Source organism: Xiphophorus maculatus, chromosome 19, assembly GCF_002775205.1.
Source record: "Xiphophorus maculatus strain JP 163 A chromosome 19, X_maculatus-5.0-male, whole genome shotgun sequence".
Lineage (NCBI taxonomy): Eukaryota > Metazoa > Chordata > Actinopteri > Cyprinodontiformes > Poeciliidae > Xiphophorus > Xiphophorus maculatus.
This window is the reverse complement of record NC_036461.1, coordinates 20,516,492-20,532,715: the sequence shown is the minus strand read 5'-3', so window position 1 is coordinate 20,532,715 and position 16,224 is coordinate 20,516,492. Positions and strand designations below refer to the sequence as shown.

General features: G+C 43.3%; 2 protein-coding genes across 3 annotated transcripts in view; one reads left to right on the top strand and one right to left on the bottom strand.

Moving 5' to 3' along the window:
• Positions 1–11,232, top strand: part of tecpr2 (tectonin beta-propeller repeat containing 2) — a 28,500-nt gene extending 17,268 nt beyond the window's left edge. Inside the window, exons 18-27 of one of the 2 annotated variants that reach the window (XM_005806861.3) lie at positions 1,730–1,910; positions 3,024–3,165; positions 3,252–3,477; positions 3,546–3,635; positions 3,719–3,816; positions 4,456–4,591; positions 7,523–7,671; positions 8,428–8,569; positions 8,697–8,846; positions 9,720–11,232. In XM_005806861.3, the coding sequence (XP_005806918.1) occupies positions 1,730–1,910; positions 3,024–3,165; positions 3,252–3,477; positions 3,546–3,635; positions 3,719–3,816; positions 4,456–4,591; positions 7,523–7,671; positions 8,428–8,569; positions 8,697–8,846; positions 9,720–9,871 (1,466 nt within the window). In that variant the 3' untranslated portion in view covers positions 9,872–11,232. Of the gene's footprint in view, positions 1–1,729; positions 1,911–3,023; positions 3,166–3,251; positions 3,478–3,545; positions 3,636–3,718; positions 3,817–4,455; positions 4,592–7,522; positions 7,672–8,427; positions 8,570–8,696; positions 8,847–9,719 lie in introns of those variants that run through there. The other variant, XM_023352969.1, reaches the window with a different exon arrangement.
• A 1,947-nt stretch (positions 11,233–13,179) lies between these two features.
• ankrd9 (ankyrin repeat domain 9) lies at positions 13,180–14,471 on the bottom strand. Its single transcript, XM_014471698.2, is given in 2 exon segments — positions 13,180–14,281; positions 14,283–14,471. Coding segments are annotated over 2 exon segments (1,020 nt in total). The 5' UTR covers positions 14,432–14,471; the 3' UTR covers positions 13,180–13,410.
• Positions 14,472–16,224: the final 1,753 nt, after the last annotated feature.

Genomic DNA, 16,224 nt, shown 5'->3' with positions numbered 1-16,224 from the left:
TTTAGGTTTTTTTTCTTTCTTTTAACTAAGAAGTTTGTTTCTGTAGGAATTATATGAAAATAATCTGTTTTTATTTATATTTTATTTAAAAGAAATGTAATATTAAAAATGATTTATTCTCTTCTGAATAGTCAGTGAGTAAAATCTTTTTTCATGTTTTGGTGATGAGCTCCTAGTCTGTGAGGTGGGGAGGCCGCCTCACCATCATCCTTTTCTTTAGCTCCCTCCACAGTCTCTGTCAGATTCATATCAGAACTCTTGGAAAATTAATATTACCTCTGGTCAGAACAAACATGTTGGTAAAATTAAAATTATTTTCAATCTAAATCTGCCAGGGGTGTAAGTAATTTTGCTTTTACTTGCACTTTACAGGGATTTACTGTGCTCTGTAAGGGATAAGAAAATATTTTTTCTGGTTCATTATGTGTAGTTGAACAGAAACCAGGGTGGAAGTTCTCCTTCCGGCAGGAAAACCACCTGGAATGTAAAATCAGAACTTTAAGTGAGTGGACTTTGAATGGCCCAGTCAAAGTCCAGACTTAAGTCAGCCTGAGAATTTGTGACAGGCCTTTGCCTGAATTATGCTCAGAAACGCTCCATGAAAATTGACAGAGCATTAGCTGTCTTTTTTTTTTTCAAACTAGATTTTATTTTTCTCTCCACAAAAATTCTGAAAAGTGTGTCCTGTTTTTGTTTTCTCTCATCTTGTGCTACTCTGTGATGCTCTGTCTCACATCATAACGACGATACATGGACGTTTGTAAGTTTGTGCCAATCTTGTTACAGCTGTCCGGAGCAGGACCTGCTCGCCTTCTGTGATCCATTAGTACAGTCTGAAGTTGGGGAAAAATAAATTTTCTTAGACTGTTGACGTGGAACAGTACAGTAGGATCTGAATCTATCTTTGATTCAAATGCGTTTAAGACAAAGAGAGAATCCTTCTTATGAAACTTGCTCTTGTTTTTAGCTCATATATTATTAGCTTATTTATTTTAATGACATTTTTAAAATACTTTTGTTTTATCTAAACAGATCTCCCTTCTAAATGAAATATTGCATCTCAGTGAGACAATAAAGAATAGGAATAAAAAGTGAAAAAGATGAAGAGTTGTTAATTGTTCACTCTTCATCATGTATTTAGAAGAAAAAGGTTGCTTTGAGTTTGGACTGGTGAATAAAAGTAACTTGAAGGACAAATGGTTACAAAACCAGACTTCAGGCTTTGTTAGTTATGTTTAAGTGACTTTTTATTCATGGAGACTTTCCAAAAAAACAAACTGTGAGACTGAAACGAAATGACTAAAGTTGCCGTTATATCAGCAATGTAATTATTTATCATAATTGGAACTTTTTCTTTTGGATATAAAATGGATTTCAGAGGCAGTCAGAAAAGTCCTCATTTATGCTGAGTCATGTTTATGGTTCAGTTATCCATCAAGTCCCTGCTTCTACATTTAATCAGGACCATTGCCTCTGACACACCTGTTAGTGTGGCGTGTGACCAAAATATGTTTATGAGATGCTTTTAATCTGAAAGAACTACTTTCCACACAGTCTTCACACATTTCGTTTCCAAAACTTAGACGAGATCCAAACTTTAACATGTGGACATAAACGTCTGCAGTGACTGCTGACTTTGATTCTGGACAGAAAGAAGGCAGAGCTGATGTCACAGGTGGAGCGTTGCTATGGGTTACTGCTGCTACATTTAAGGCTGTGTGTGTTTCAGGTCTGAGCGTGGAGCGTCCCTGCGCCCGCTCGGTCAAAGTGGAGTCTCCCTGTGTGTTCAGCCAGGTGTGTGTGAGAGGGGGCGTGGTCTGGGCTTTAAGTGAACACAAGGCTTTGTTCTACAGAGAAGGACTGAGCAGCTACTGCAGCGAGGGAGACGGCTGGAAGTACGACACTGTCAGGTACCGAGCCTCCTCTAACACAGCTTCAACACGACCACAGTACAACAGCTCAGCTTGTTGTATTTAGGTCAAGTCCCAAATGAAACGTCAGTATAGTGACTATTTGATATGAAATGGAAAGGAAAGACTAAGAGATGAAAGAATTGACAGAGATTGATTATTTAAAGGGACAGTATAATGTAAAATCAACCTTTTTTGAGCTTTACACCATGTTATAAGGTTATTGCCTCATCAAAAACATACCTGTAGTGTTGCTTTGATTCTTTCATGCATGTTTGGAGAAATCTTTTAATCTCACTTGGCAAACAAAAACGGCTGATTGGACCTAGCTCCGCCTTTGAGGTCGCAGGTCCACCTAAAAGAGCTGCAGTTTCCGAGCTTCCACCTCACAGAGCCGCCCTTCCACATTCAGCTCCTTCAGACTAGCCAGTAGCAATTAGCAAACACCTGGTAGAACTGCACATCTGCTGAGCTCATTTTAGGAGCTACTTCTCAGTGCAGTGCTGGTAAAAATGTTGTTAAAGCTTAATAGAGGAGCCATGTTGTGATGATTTCCTGAAGGCAAAGTTTCAAAAAGAGCAGTTTTTAAAGAGACAGAGGCCCAATTTTAAGGCATTAAATTAGGAAGTAAAATTTCATTTTACTATTAGTATCTGGAAAATACATAATACCGGCCCTTTAACTCAGTGAAAAAGCGACTGCACCGCCTGCACTGCTTCTCTGCTGCAGTTAAACTCCCTGAAACCTTCACTGGATCACAATCACTGTCACATGACTAAACAAAGATCACATGACCAACCTGGTCCGCCTCCAGGTATTAATTCTGATATATCGTGCATCACTAAGCAAAAACCAGGGTTGCCATTTAGTTATTATTAGTACAAATGATTTTAAATAGGGATGTATTAAGTTTGACTCTTTGTTTGCTGCAGTTTGGAAACCCTGACCAGTCAGAGCTGACTGTGTTGCAGGCTGAGGATAATTTGTTCTGTTGCTTGGCTTCTATATGCATGTAGATCAACTACTTGTTTATTTTGCCTGGTAACCAAGCAACTAGACACACAAGTAAAAGTGAACATGTCATTAGTTCTTATTTGTCTGTTTCTGCGTCAGTGAGGCTCAGGGCCTGGAGCTCATCTGCATAGCTCTAGGAGGAGGCGGAACCGCCTGGGCGCTTGATGCCAGCGGCAGCCTCTGGTTCCGAACCGGCGTCTGCCCGTCCAGACCCCAGGGCAACGATGACCACTGGTGGCAGGTACTCATGGTTAGAGGGGGGCAGATCCATTTTGGCTTCTGTTGGGTTCCGGGTTCTGCTCTTTCACCACTCCGCTTCTCCCCCAGATCAGCATTTCAGACTACGTGGTCTTCGATCAAGGCAGTTTTTTCCAGACCCTGCTGCAAGCTACGCAGAGCGTTGCCACAGTAACCAGGGGTCCAGTGGAGCGGGTGGTGGCCTTCCTGTCGCAGTACTCCCAGTGCCAGCCCAGCCTGGTCAGCGCTAACGCCACTGGAGTGTGGGTGGCGTCAGGACGGAACCAGCTGCACCTGGCGCGTGGAAACCTCGTGGGTCAGTGAGGTTCTGCACAGCAGCTTTCAGTTTTCTCCTGCTTATCACTTCCATTTGGGTTCTTTCAGGAACATTTTGGCAGAACGTGGTCCCAAGAGGAACTGTGTCAGCCACCAGGTGGACCTTCATCACTTCTTCATCTGTGCCTCATAAAGAAGGTAAGCCGTTTGGACGGAACACACATCTGGACCTCTAGCACTCGGCTGTGCAGATGTCAGATGTCTGTGTTGACTGTGTATAGGAACGTTCCTGTGGTTGGCTCAGAGCAGGAAGGATCTGTTCTGTGTCTGGGACCGGGATGGAGAGCTTCGTCCTTCCTCCGTCCAGCTCCCACCAGAGGTAAGACCACCCAACTCGTCTCTATGTCTAAGTCTGCCGCTTTTCAGGCACTTTGAATGGGCGCCGCCAGGGGTCCTCAACCTGCCGCTGTATCCTATTTACCTATGATTTTTTTTTTTTTAAACAAATGTGGTGAAAATATGACGTTGAAAGATGAACCCACACTTTTTTTCTCATGACGTGCAATAAATCATCACTGCTAATATTTGTGTTACTTTACAATCTGCTTCCTAAAGCTATATATGTTGGTTGGACCATTTATTTAGCTAATCTCACTATCCCATAAAATATAATGTATTGACTCTTTTTTTTCTTCTAGATTTTTGTTTGATATTAAAAGTATTTTTAGCCAAAAAAATAAAATAAATACCACCTTGTTCTTGCCAAATGATGATTTAGGTAAAGAAATCACTTTTGACAAAAAATGACTTACCATTATTTTAGGAAGGTGATGGTGTGATATTTTAACATTTAAAAAGCTAAATAAATAAAACAGTGTTTTTTTTTTAAATTACAAACTTTTGAAAGTAGACATTTCTCAAAAAGTTGAAGTTACCCTTTTCAAAAGGTCATGCAGCTAATAGTTGTGTCTGGTCTACACTCACTTCCCTCATGTTTTCCTCTCCTCTGTGAGCTCAGGTGGAGCTGACTCACTTATCCGCCTGTCGTGACGCTTTGTGGGGTTTGGACATTCATGGTCAAGTGAGCATTCGAACCCTGTCTCCTTCTTGTCCCATCGGTTTGCATTGGACCCTCCTGGACCTCAGTCAGCTTGGTGCGTTCCATAGAAACTCTGTTTTTAAAAAACTTATGCTGAGCTGCTCTTGTTTGGTTTATTCACTTCTAGATTGTAACTTGATCACAATCATTTTTAAGTTCCCCCCCCCCCACATACACACAATGATGCAGGGCTTTGTGTTGGACTGTCACATGAAATCCTAATAAAATATTATGTTGTAATGAAAGAAAATGTGAAAAATCTGAAGATTTTGCAAGGCACAGCAGTATCAACGATTTCAATGGAGACCTGCACTTCCTGTGGTCCCAGCTGTGTGACTGCCCCCTCCTGGTGGCTCAGAGGCCTAACAGCTGAGGACCAGCTTTAATCTTCAACTCAGTTCTTAGATGGCACAAACTGGGACATGAAATAACAAATCTAGATCATAGCTTCAAAAATGATTTCTTCTGTTCTGCCTAACATTTTAGCCAATTCAGACAAACACTTCTCACTGTTCTCCAGAATGTCCCCACCGCTCACATAAACCCCGGATAGATGACACTGTGCACTCTGTCTTTATGCGCCGTGTTTTATTTTCTACAACCACACTGTTCGGAGGACGTTTGGTGTAATTTGAGGCTCAATGTCTTTGGCACATGTCGGATAATGAAAATAAATCCCGGATCAGGGAATGATTTGGGAGACAGCCGCTGCACCGCCGATCACATCGCGCATTGTTTCAGACATTGCAGAAACACATTGAAGCTGGAACATCCAGACTCAGCTGTGTGTGTTCGTCACATTGACAGTCTGAGGTTGTGTAACAGGTTTGTGTCAGAGCTCAGCAGGAATGTGTGTGTGTGTGTGATAGAGATAGAGTAACATGGCGGAAAGGTCAGATCTGTTTATAGTGCCTCTGCTCTTCTCATTATCAAAGATCACATGATTTCCTGACCTGTCTTCACCTGCTATATGTTGTGGACACCCAGCCTGAGACACAGACCTGATAGTCTGCTAGAATCAGTTCCATTTGTGACCAAAATTGCAACATTTGTTACATTTTCAGCTGCTTCGGTTCTCTTTCACTCTCCCCTGTGTCAAATTAACCAAAACCTTTGAAGAACCTCTTTACCTCCTCGCCTGTGGGGGCGCTACACCAAGAACCACAGAGAGAAACGACACAGAAATCACAGAAAATTACTTCATTTTTCATAAAATGTAAATAAAAATACAGTGATATCAGATTTTATTGGTTGTAGGATTTCTTTTTGGTTGTTTTTGGTCTTTGGTAAAAGACCACAACCCATCTGCATTTCTCCTGCTATCACTTGACTAGTACGTTTGTTTTGGTTATATTTACCCATAATGACCTGCACTATATTGTGCTTCCGGACCGATCTCTGGTCCGCTCGGTATTCTCATGTGCATTCAAACTGAACCAGACTTTACATCAGCTGAACCAAAACCGAGGTTTGTAGTTTGACCAAAAAACAAACTGATCTGTCTACAAACCCCACGGACTGGGCTTCCTGCCCCAAAAAGCAGGAAGCGGACTAATGCACAGGGCATTCTGGGTAAATATAACCAAAACAAATGCACTAGTTTTGGGGGCTAGCAGGAGAAATGGCTTGTGGTCTTCTACCAAAGACAAAAGAGAAATCCTCCTGCTGCAGAAATTTACTCTACTCCATTTTTGTTTTCATTTTATGAAGAAGGAAGTTGTATTCAGAAGTTTCCTTTTTGTTTCCTTCAATGGCTTTTGGTGCAGCGCCCCCACAGGCGAGGAGGTGAACAGGTTTTTCAAAGGTTTTGGTTAGTTTGATGCAGTGCAGTGTAAAAGAGAACCACAGCAGCTGACAATGTAATAAATGTTGCAATTTTGGTCCCCAATTGAGTCTACTGGACTATCATGTCTGAGAACACCATAGTCTGCATTTTTTTCTCTCCTGGTTCAGAATGATGGTTCATTAGCAGAACGTCTGCCGAACTGTGACATGCTGAGCAGGTTGTTGGACCATCTGAATGAGCAGAGACACGTCTAAAACTGGCAGGACATCGGCCCTGCCTGGAGGACTGGAACTGGACACCCAGGATCTACATCTTATGATTACAGTTTCATCATATTTATACACTGCTTGCTGTTTTCCACACATGTAGCACTTTTAGGCTATCATTCACTTCTGACAGCAGATACAGCAAGTTGCCCAATGACACTTTAGCTCATGAAAGACCTGCTGACCAACTTCTAATGTTCAGATTACACAACAGCCACTCTGTCACCTGAGCCACAGGCTGTTTGTTGACCCTGAGCTGCACAGAGCTGCAGGCAGTAATAAATATATCAGCCGTGCTTAAACACTGTAAATAAATATAATAAAGTTTATTGTTAGGTTTTCTTTAAAATATGGTTATTTTCAATTAATAAAGTATATTATATGATACAGTGCTTTGCAAAAATATTTCTAAAGCTTGAACATTACAACCATTCATCTGTTATCTATTCCGCCTATCCTTACAGATTGCTGGGGGGCTGGAGCCTATCTCCAGCAGCCATTGGGTGAGGGGCAGGGCACACCCTGGACAGGTCACCAATCCATTGCAGGGCAAACAACCGCGCACATACACACACACACACACACACCCACACCAAAAGACAATTTGGAGAGACCAGTTAACAGGCATGTTCCATTCAGAAGGACCCCAGATCGAAATTCCAACCCAGTTGTCCCACATTACAACCACCAACCAAAATATGTCTTCATGGGATCTTATGATTTAGAGCAACACAAAGTTGCTTAATTGGCTTAAGTTTTTCACAGATCATTTGTTTCATGTGATACTGTCACAACATGGTGACAGTTTTAACAAATAAGTTAAAAAAAAATAAAAAAACGTTTTTTTAAAATAAAAGTCATCTACAGCAGATTTAGGTTTTGCATACATCTGTTTGAAAGACTCCATAAGGAAGTGTTCCCTTTTTTCCTTCAGGAAGTGTTCGTCTGGTCAGTGTGAGCTGTGGCAGCCAGAATGTTTGGTCAGTGGACAGTCGAGGACTCGTCTACTTCAGAGTTGGAACTCAGCCTTTGAATGCGAGCATGATGATGCCGGCTTGGATCTACATCGAACCTCCCTCACAGGTAGCGGCTTCAATATGGTGTTTGTCCATCTGACAGTGGACCAAAATCAGCTTCATGTGAAAAATATTGATGGTCCAGTGGAGCAGTTTTCTGTGTCTCAGGTGCTCTTCAATATTTTTCATTGGTTGATAAATACCCACAGGTATTTACACTGTAGGGGACGGGATAGACACCAGCTGCGTTTCTGTTCCAGATGTGTGCAAATCTTTGTATTTTGCTGATGTTGAAAAAAACAAACTTTCACTAGTGCTGTGTTTCCATTTAAATAGGAAATTAAATTAAAATTATGCGTGAATAAGCCTATTCACACAATAAGTCATTAAAAATCATGGCAGCCACAGTTACATGAGATATATTCATAAGTCACAGCTCATTATCTTTTAGCCAATCAGAGGAGACATCCTCGTCTTATTCAGCCGTCAGAGCAACAAGCCCCACCTTAAAAAAAAAAACATCCTCCTCCTACCACTTCCTGTCTTGTTCTTTGTGGTTTTCACCAGTCGTAACATCCAAATGTTCGTCATGTGACTCGTGTGATGCAAAAAAAAGTGTTTCCATTGTAGTTTTGTAAACTAGATATATTTAGATATGGCTGAAAATCCATCTCATCCCAGCACAAAAACTGCTGTGTTTCCATTAAACACATTTATTTTCTTAACTTCAGTTTGGGCAATTTCATGGTTAATGGAAACGCAGCTCCATGGAGTCATTCTACAGACATCCATAATGCAACTATGACCTGTCACAACTTTACAGCCAATAGGAGTCCAGCTGGTCAGCATCCAGACGAGTCCTAACGATCGTCTCCTCTGGGCTCTGGACAACAGGGGGAGTGTGTTTGTCAGAACTGGACTAAGTGATGAGATGCCTGTTGGGACAGACTGGGAACTGGTACCAGGTACTTCTTTCTCTGACTGCTTCGTCAATATACGTTACCTGTCCATTCTGTGTATTCCACTGGTTTACGGTGTGTGTGTGTGTGCGTGTGTGTGTGTGCGTGTGTGTGTGTGTGCGTGTGCGTGCAGGGCTGGCTGTCAGTCAGATGGTTGTCAGCTGTCAGACTGTTTGGGTTCGGTGTGTAAATGGAGAACTGGCTCGGCGTTATGGCATTTCTGATCGGAACCCTGCTGGAGATTACTGGAAGAAGATTCCTGGAAACACTAACTGGTTTACTGGTAAGACGGTTCACACCAGTTACAGTTGAATCTAACTCATCATGACACACCTTGATAGGTTTGCATCTCGGCCTACAATAGGACATTGTCTTCGCTCCCATTCCTTTGAGTGGCCTAACCATTATCCCAAACAAAAGAAAAAATTAATTGTGTGTTTAATCTGATAATTATCAACTAGAGCTGCAGTCTTTAAAAACTGATAAACAAACAATGGGAAACTTTTAACTTCAGCAGATAAATACTCTGCTGTTCACGTTTTGCTAAAAACTCTACATTCACTTTCTTATTTTCTAGTGTAAAGTGACATTTTCTAAAGCTCCAATCTCTTATAAACTTTGGTTTTCTGAAACAGGAACACACCACTGAGTCGCTTTTAAACAATCAAAGTGGCTCATTAAAACATGTACAAGTAGAAATAACACCAAATACAGGAACACCCTTCTAATACAGGCATATTTGACCTGTTGTTATTCAGACAGGTTATATGTTATAAGGTAAGATTTTTTATATTTGATTTGAGACTAGATTGTCTCAGAAGGAAATTGTAATGATAGCCCCTGTATTTTTTCGAGGTGCTAAAGCAGGTTTAAGCAAGTTCATCTCTGGTAAGGTGTTGGAAAAGTTTGGATTACAAGCAAAAAGCACAGATTCTATGAACAAAACGTTGTACAATCCAAGAAAAGACAGGCGCCGATTATGAAAAATTAGCTGTACAAATGTTGTGGTGTGTTTAAAACATGGACAGGTAGAAATAACACCTGTTGGAATGCGAGTCGTAAAACAGACAGTCTTTGATCAGAAGTTGACATTGATCCTCGCTGGATGATAAAGAAAATCAAGCGCTGAAGCAGCCAATGTCTCCTCTTTGCTCAGTGACTCCAGAGGAAGAGCTGTGGGCGGTGACTCCCATTGGAGGACTGTGCCGACGGCTGACCAAGCTCCTCCCACACATGCCCAGCGCCCCCCCGCCTGCAGGCGCCGTGCTGGGAGGAGAGGATGTTGAGGACGAATGGGAGCTGATCTGACCGGCGACACCATCACTGCTGCTGGTCATCTGGATCCGGATTGGCTTGGAAGAACGTCGTGATGTCACCGACGTTGCTCTTCCCATCGTGTGACTTCACAGCTGGACCAAATCTGAGCAGGCCGATGACATCACATCCTGCAGCGTCTGCTGCACAGGTCACTCTGGGAAGACCAGGTGTAAAATGAAATGAAGGGAATTTATCTTATTTTTGTAACAGGAAGCACTTTAACCTTATTTAACTCTGCTAATATTTATTCCAGATCAGTTCAGCACTTCAAGCTGGTTTGAAATTAGCTTTACAATTCATCTTAAGTAAGTTTTAGACTAAAAGGAGACGTTAGACAGCTGAGTTTGGCTTAGTCCATTTGAAATGGTTTCTCTCCTTTCCTTGGCTGGACGCTCTCACATGGTGCTGCTTTCATGTCCCTGCCATTCACTTGACAGAAGGAAAACTTTTCTTTCTTTTTTTTTTTAAACACAGAATATGCCCTGCTCCTCGTCTGATGGCTTCCCATATAAATCAAAACAAAGTTCTGAGTTGCCTTTCTGTTTGTGAGGATTTGGGCGTCCAGCCTGTCGGTCATAGACTTTTACCTTTAGGGCTGGCGGTCTTCATGTGTTGCAACGCTGCTGAACGGGTTGAGGACTTCCTGTCAGTTTAACAGACTGAGACTGTTTGAGTTCAGAACTGGAACCCAGACCCTTCAGACGCTGTACAGAACAGCCTGATGGGGTTTCCTCTGTAATCCATGACCAACCCAGGACATTTAAGGAACATTTGAGTAAAATGTCATTCAGTTTGTCCCCTGCTCACTCTTACTGATTCCCTGTCATCACTTTTCTGCTGTGAATTAGTTCATTTTATTTTGTGAGTATTTTTGATTTCTTTTTATCCGTTATCTTTATGCACTGGTGGAATTTTAAGGGAGCACGTCAGTATGTCCCAGAAGATTTTTTTTCTTCTTCTTTTCTGAGTTTAATTCTCTAACTACTGTAACCAACCGCACAACCCTTACTACTTCAAAACGTTTACTTTGTTCTTTCACACTAAATAATCAATGAGAACGACCTGGTAACACTGAGAAGAGCAAAAATAGTCAAGCATAAAGTGGATTCACTGTCACTGCTGTCCTGTGGACAGTTTTATCCCAGCAGCTGCAATCAGTTTTGTTGATAACTGAAGATTTGGGACCCAAAGAAAGTGAGCTGGAGGAATTGTTGAAACAAAGGTTTGTTGACTGTTTGTGGAAATGAAAACTTGTATGATCCCTGGTAAAACCCCATGTTCCCTGATTATCCCCGTTTCACTGATCTGGGTTTAAATCTAAAGGAATAAAGTTCTGCTCACTTTAATCTGTATTACACTCCCTTGCAAATGGTTCATTATCGTTGTTCAGTAGGTTTTTTTCACCGAAACGTGCAATATCCTGAGAGACGTTCTCTGCACAAACAGACACAAAGCTCTCCTGAGTAGCTCAACAACTAGAAAGTCAATATTGCTCTCTTGCAGACCTCCACTGATTGTTTCTGTTCTGTGTTGTTGCTCTGGAAGATCCCACAGTGTTGAGGCTTTCATTGACAGACTGTGATTGTCAGGTGAGCTAATCAATCACCCTGTAGAAGATGTTTTATTGCACAGACAGGCAAGACATTTCATCTTTTCCACTTTTTCCCCCCACATTTTCCCAAACTGTAAATAATAATATGCAACTTTGAAAAGAGGGTGTCAACGCTAACTTTGTGCGATTACTTCCACTGACGCACCTGAACACATCAGCTGTGATGTTCCTGGATTCAGTGGGTGTTTTGGGTGTTTCAACATCATACACCCTCTGCCAGGTGAATTTCCAGCTTTTTTTTTTCTCTCCACAGGTTTAGAGGCAGACTTCAACAGTGTTGACTGGTGTTCTTTCTAGGCTACTTTCTCTCCTCTACTCCTATCTCCTTTCCTTTTGAACCCCTTCAACAATCTTTCTGCTTTTCTATTCTCGTTTCTTTTTTTTTGTCTGTGTTCATTACATTTGAAATAAACCCAAAGAAGTTTCCACTAAAATTTCAGGAAATATTTCCAAAAGTGGTCGGCTAACACTGGGCTACCTTCGGTGGAAGAGATGAGTCCGGCCTGTCAGATGTTAGGCTGAGCTGTTATGTTTTAAGGCTTCGTTACTATTTTTTAATTGATTCTATATTATTGATCCCTGTTGATGTGAACACCTTACTGCATGCCTTTATGGCTATAAACCTAAGAATGACTGGCTGAGAATGATCACTGCCCGTTCTTTATAGTGAGACTGAATCAATCAGCTGTAAACAAATTTATTGGACATTTCCATTAGCCAGACGATTTAGAGCACAGCACTGGCTTTCACTGCTAATCAGCTGCTTCCTCCTTAATGTTGTTTCCAAGGATATTACATGGACAGTTTATGTTTGGAAGAACGGACGCAGCAATGTCTGTGTAAGGTTGATTTGTGGAGCATGTCTGAGCTAAAACAAGACTCCACACTTCAAACCGAGGGGTTCTGTCAGACCCTGGACGGTTTGTGTTTATTCACTCTGTTCTGTAATGTCCTGCCTACAACTTAACACAATATGCTGGCATTTTCCAACAAAGCAAACAAAAACCCAACTTTTGGGAGATGGTAATGAGAAATACTCTAATACTCCTACACTGCGAAAACAGTGAATCTCACCGTCTCTGGTCTAGTTTCTAGTGCAAATCTCTTAGTTCACTTTAAATAATCCTAAATTAACTTAGAAGTAACTTTTCAGCAAGATATAAGCGCTTGTTTTAAGTAAAGACTTATTTAATAGTAATAGAAAAAAGTCGTTTCACAGATTTTTTTTAAAAAATGTGTTTTTTCAGTGTAGAACTTTTCACTTTCTGCAGGGTTTCAGGACTTTAACGATGACTTCTTATGCCTTTATGAAGGCATATTCATTTTCTTCTTGACACTCCTATGAGTGTTTGGAGAAGTGACAGTAGGGAACACATGCACAAACTATTGTCAAATATAGAAAAAGTCAACTAGAAATAATTTTTCCTTCATTGCGGTGCCCCTCCCCCCTCAATGCGTCACATCTAGTGGTTACCTTACAGCTGGACTCTGTTTACTATTAGGTGACTTCTGTAGGTTTATTTAAGAGAATCACAGTGAAGGGGGAGGGGCTGAATGTTTGGAATAGAATTTTCTTTTTTGTCATGTGAATTATCCAAAAGATCAAAATGTTTGTTTTTCAGCAAACATTTCGAGCAGTGCTGTCATCATTTGACTCCATGCTCAACCCAGAAACTTTGACAAGAAAAAGAAAAAAAAATCAGGCATTTATTCAGCACCATTCAACTGCCAGATTACAACTAAACCAGCACATAAATAAAGCTTATGATCCATTAATCCAGTATAGATTCCACGAGCCCGCTTATTTTCACTATAATATGTCTATTTAGGGAATATTTACATGTTATTTACAGTATATTCAAACTGTCCAGTCGCAGCAGTCCTTCGGGGTTGTCTTCCACAACAGATGTCGTCACTGTCAGCTGTGCGGCTGCAGGAAGTCCGGCAGCGAAGTGATGCGGTCTGATCCGGACTGGGCCAGACACCGGAGCGCCTGCAGCAGCAGGGGGGAGGGGGCCAGGCCGCAGAGCCAGCTGAACACCCTGTTCCCCAGCAGCCCCTGCCAGCGCTGCGGCTCGTCCCGCAGGCACGGCAGCGGCGGCGGCTTGGCCAGAAACAGCAGCAGGAAGTCGAGGCACCGCTGCGCCTGCTGCCGCTCCGGGACAACGCACGACACCAACCTCTGCAGCGCCACCTCGAGGCCGTCGGGCCGAGCGCCGTGGACCAGCAGCTGCAGCAGGCACTCGGGATGCGACAGCTCCACCGCCAGCTGCACCGCGGTCTTCCCCGCGTCCGCGGCGTGAAGGCAGCCGCCGCGGCCGTCCAGGTACTCCCTACGCTGGGCCGGGCCGCCGCAGTCCTTCAGCGCCTCCATTACCATGCCGAGGACGGCCACGCGGTTGTAGCGCACCGCCACGCTCAGGTGCGGCGCGCCGCTGCCGGGGCAGCAGCAGAAGCTGCAGGCCGGGGCTCGGAGCGCGCCCACCGAGTACCTGTTGAGGAGGTAGCGCGCATAGTCCTGGTGGTCGTGCACTGTAGCGTACAGCAGGGCTTCAGACGGCAGGAAGGCTCTCGGGCTTCCGTTGTCCCAGCAGAACACCTCCATGCTGCGCATCTCCTCCAGCAGCCAGACCGGGAGCTGCTCCCGCACCGCGCAGTAGAAGGAGAACGCCGTCCGCTCACACTCCCGCTGACACGGCGAGCAGGAGAGGCACTGCTCGGAGGAGGAGGAGGAGGAGGAGGAAGGGGAGGAAGAGGACCGCAGCCACGGCATCACCGCGCACAGCAGAGTCTGCTTCCGGCGGAAGAAAACGGGTCGCGTCTCCCTGAGAAGACTGGAGGAACAGCTGGTGTGTTTCTAGAGTCCAAACTTCTCGCTCATTCCCGCACACTTTTATAGCCTGGAAACTATGCGGCGCTCCGCCCTCATGCAGCTCCATGTGCGCACTGCATGTTTGTAGTACAGTCTGGGACACGACAGGGGAGGAGGGGGTGGGTGGGGGGGGGGGGATCAAGTGTCTCACATAGAGAACATAGTGGACTTGTAACTACTGCAGGTTCTAATGAGGGCGGCAGCTCAGTCACAGGATGTAAACATGTGTACTAGTGTTTTTATTGACAAGAAAGGATTTGGATTGTAAATATGTGATCCTGTCAGAGGTGTGTGTGTTGGTTGGTGTGTGTGAACTTATCTGGGATCAGTGACCTTGTTGGGTGCAGCAGTCCTTCCACATTGAGCAAACCTCACTATTATATAACACTTGGCTGATGGTTCACAATCAGATGTGAAGGACGGAGCTCTGAGGCCGACACAAACCTCCTGGTTAACCCAACGGCCTCCGTTGTTGTTGCATTCACAGATTATTGTCCATTTGTAATAACTCTTTGAAGAATTTTCAATCAATGTGAGTTGCATCAACATTTCCTTTGGGATCAAGAAAGTATTTATTGAATTCTGGCTGAGTCCAGATCTGGGCTCAGCACCTTTTTACATTTGAACTGATTCCACTGAATGTTTAAAGCTACAAAACCTTCTGGACATTTTGAAATAGAAAGTTTATTAGATTTTATACCTTAAATGGATACATGTGTTTTATGGGAGACGCAATGTTTGGTCATTTGGTGCCAGTAACATGTGAAATCAAATATTCACAATCATCAAGAACTTTAAGCATAAAGGTCAAGTTGCTGTGAGAAAACCAATCTCCCAGGCTATAGGAGACCTATTGGTTGGGGGTCATCCGACCTGAACCAGTTCTTCAACAGGTTTGACCCCCAGGGCCCTGGCCCCTCCCCCCCTGCTGTTAGCCACATCATCTTTAACGATTTTTCTTCTCTAAACGTCACACCTTTTCAGTTCTCAGCCATCCTCCACCCACTTCGCTACAGAGGACTCCGTCAGCTCCTCCACCTCCATCTCCATGGATGGAGGTGGAGGAAGGGGCAGCGACAGACTGAGGTGTGAGACGGTGCAGGTCCAGATGGACGGCATCAGCTCCAGGCTTCAGAGGTTCAGTCCAAGCCTGATGAGGGGGGGAAGGTACCACAACGATGGAAGACCTCCTGTTTGGTACCGGTACCAAAGATCAAACATCCAGAGGACGTGACGGCTGCAGGCCGGTCGCCATGACGTCACATCTGATGGAGACCTGGAGAGGCCGATCCTCAACCTGAGGGATCTGCTGCAGTTCTCCTACCAGCCTCCAGGTGGATGGCAGCGTTGTCTTCCTCCTGCGCTGACCTCTGACCCACCTTTAGACATCTGAATTTTAAAGTTATGACATGTTTATTAATGGATGCCACAGAAACATCTGAAAAAAAGATGAAATAAAACTGAAGCAATAATATCTGTGACATAAAAAAAAAAAACATCAGTCTTCAAACTGAACAAACCACTGCATGTTCAGTCCTCAATCGATTGTCTGTTTGTTTTTCTCTAAACCAGAACTGGGTTTTCATCAGAGTATGGAAATAAGAACTGCAGAACCTCCAGAAACAGGAGATGGGAAAAGCGGAACAGTAAACATGCAATAAAGTGAAGATATTAATCTATAATTCAGGCCAGTAGGAATGTTTTCTGACACAATGCAAATCTAATTTTACTGTTTAGTTCATTTACATAGAGCCTGTTTAATAAATGGACTCTTTACTGTGAAACTTCAGGTACAATTCATTCAAGTACAATTTCATATCCAGTCCTAAGCTAACTATGATACAACACAGTCTGATTTGA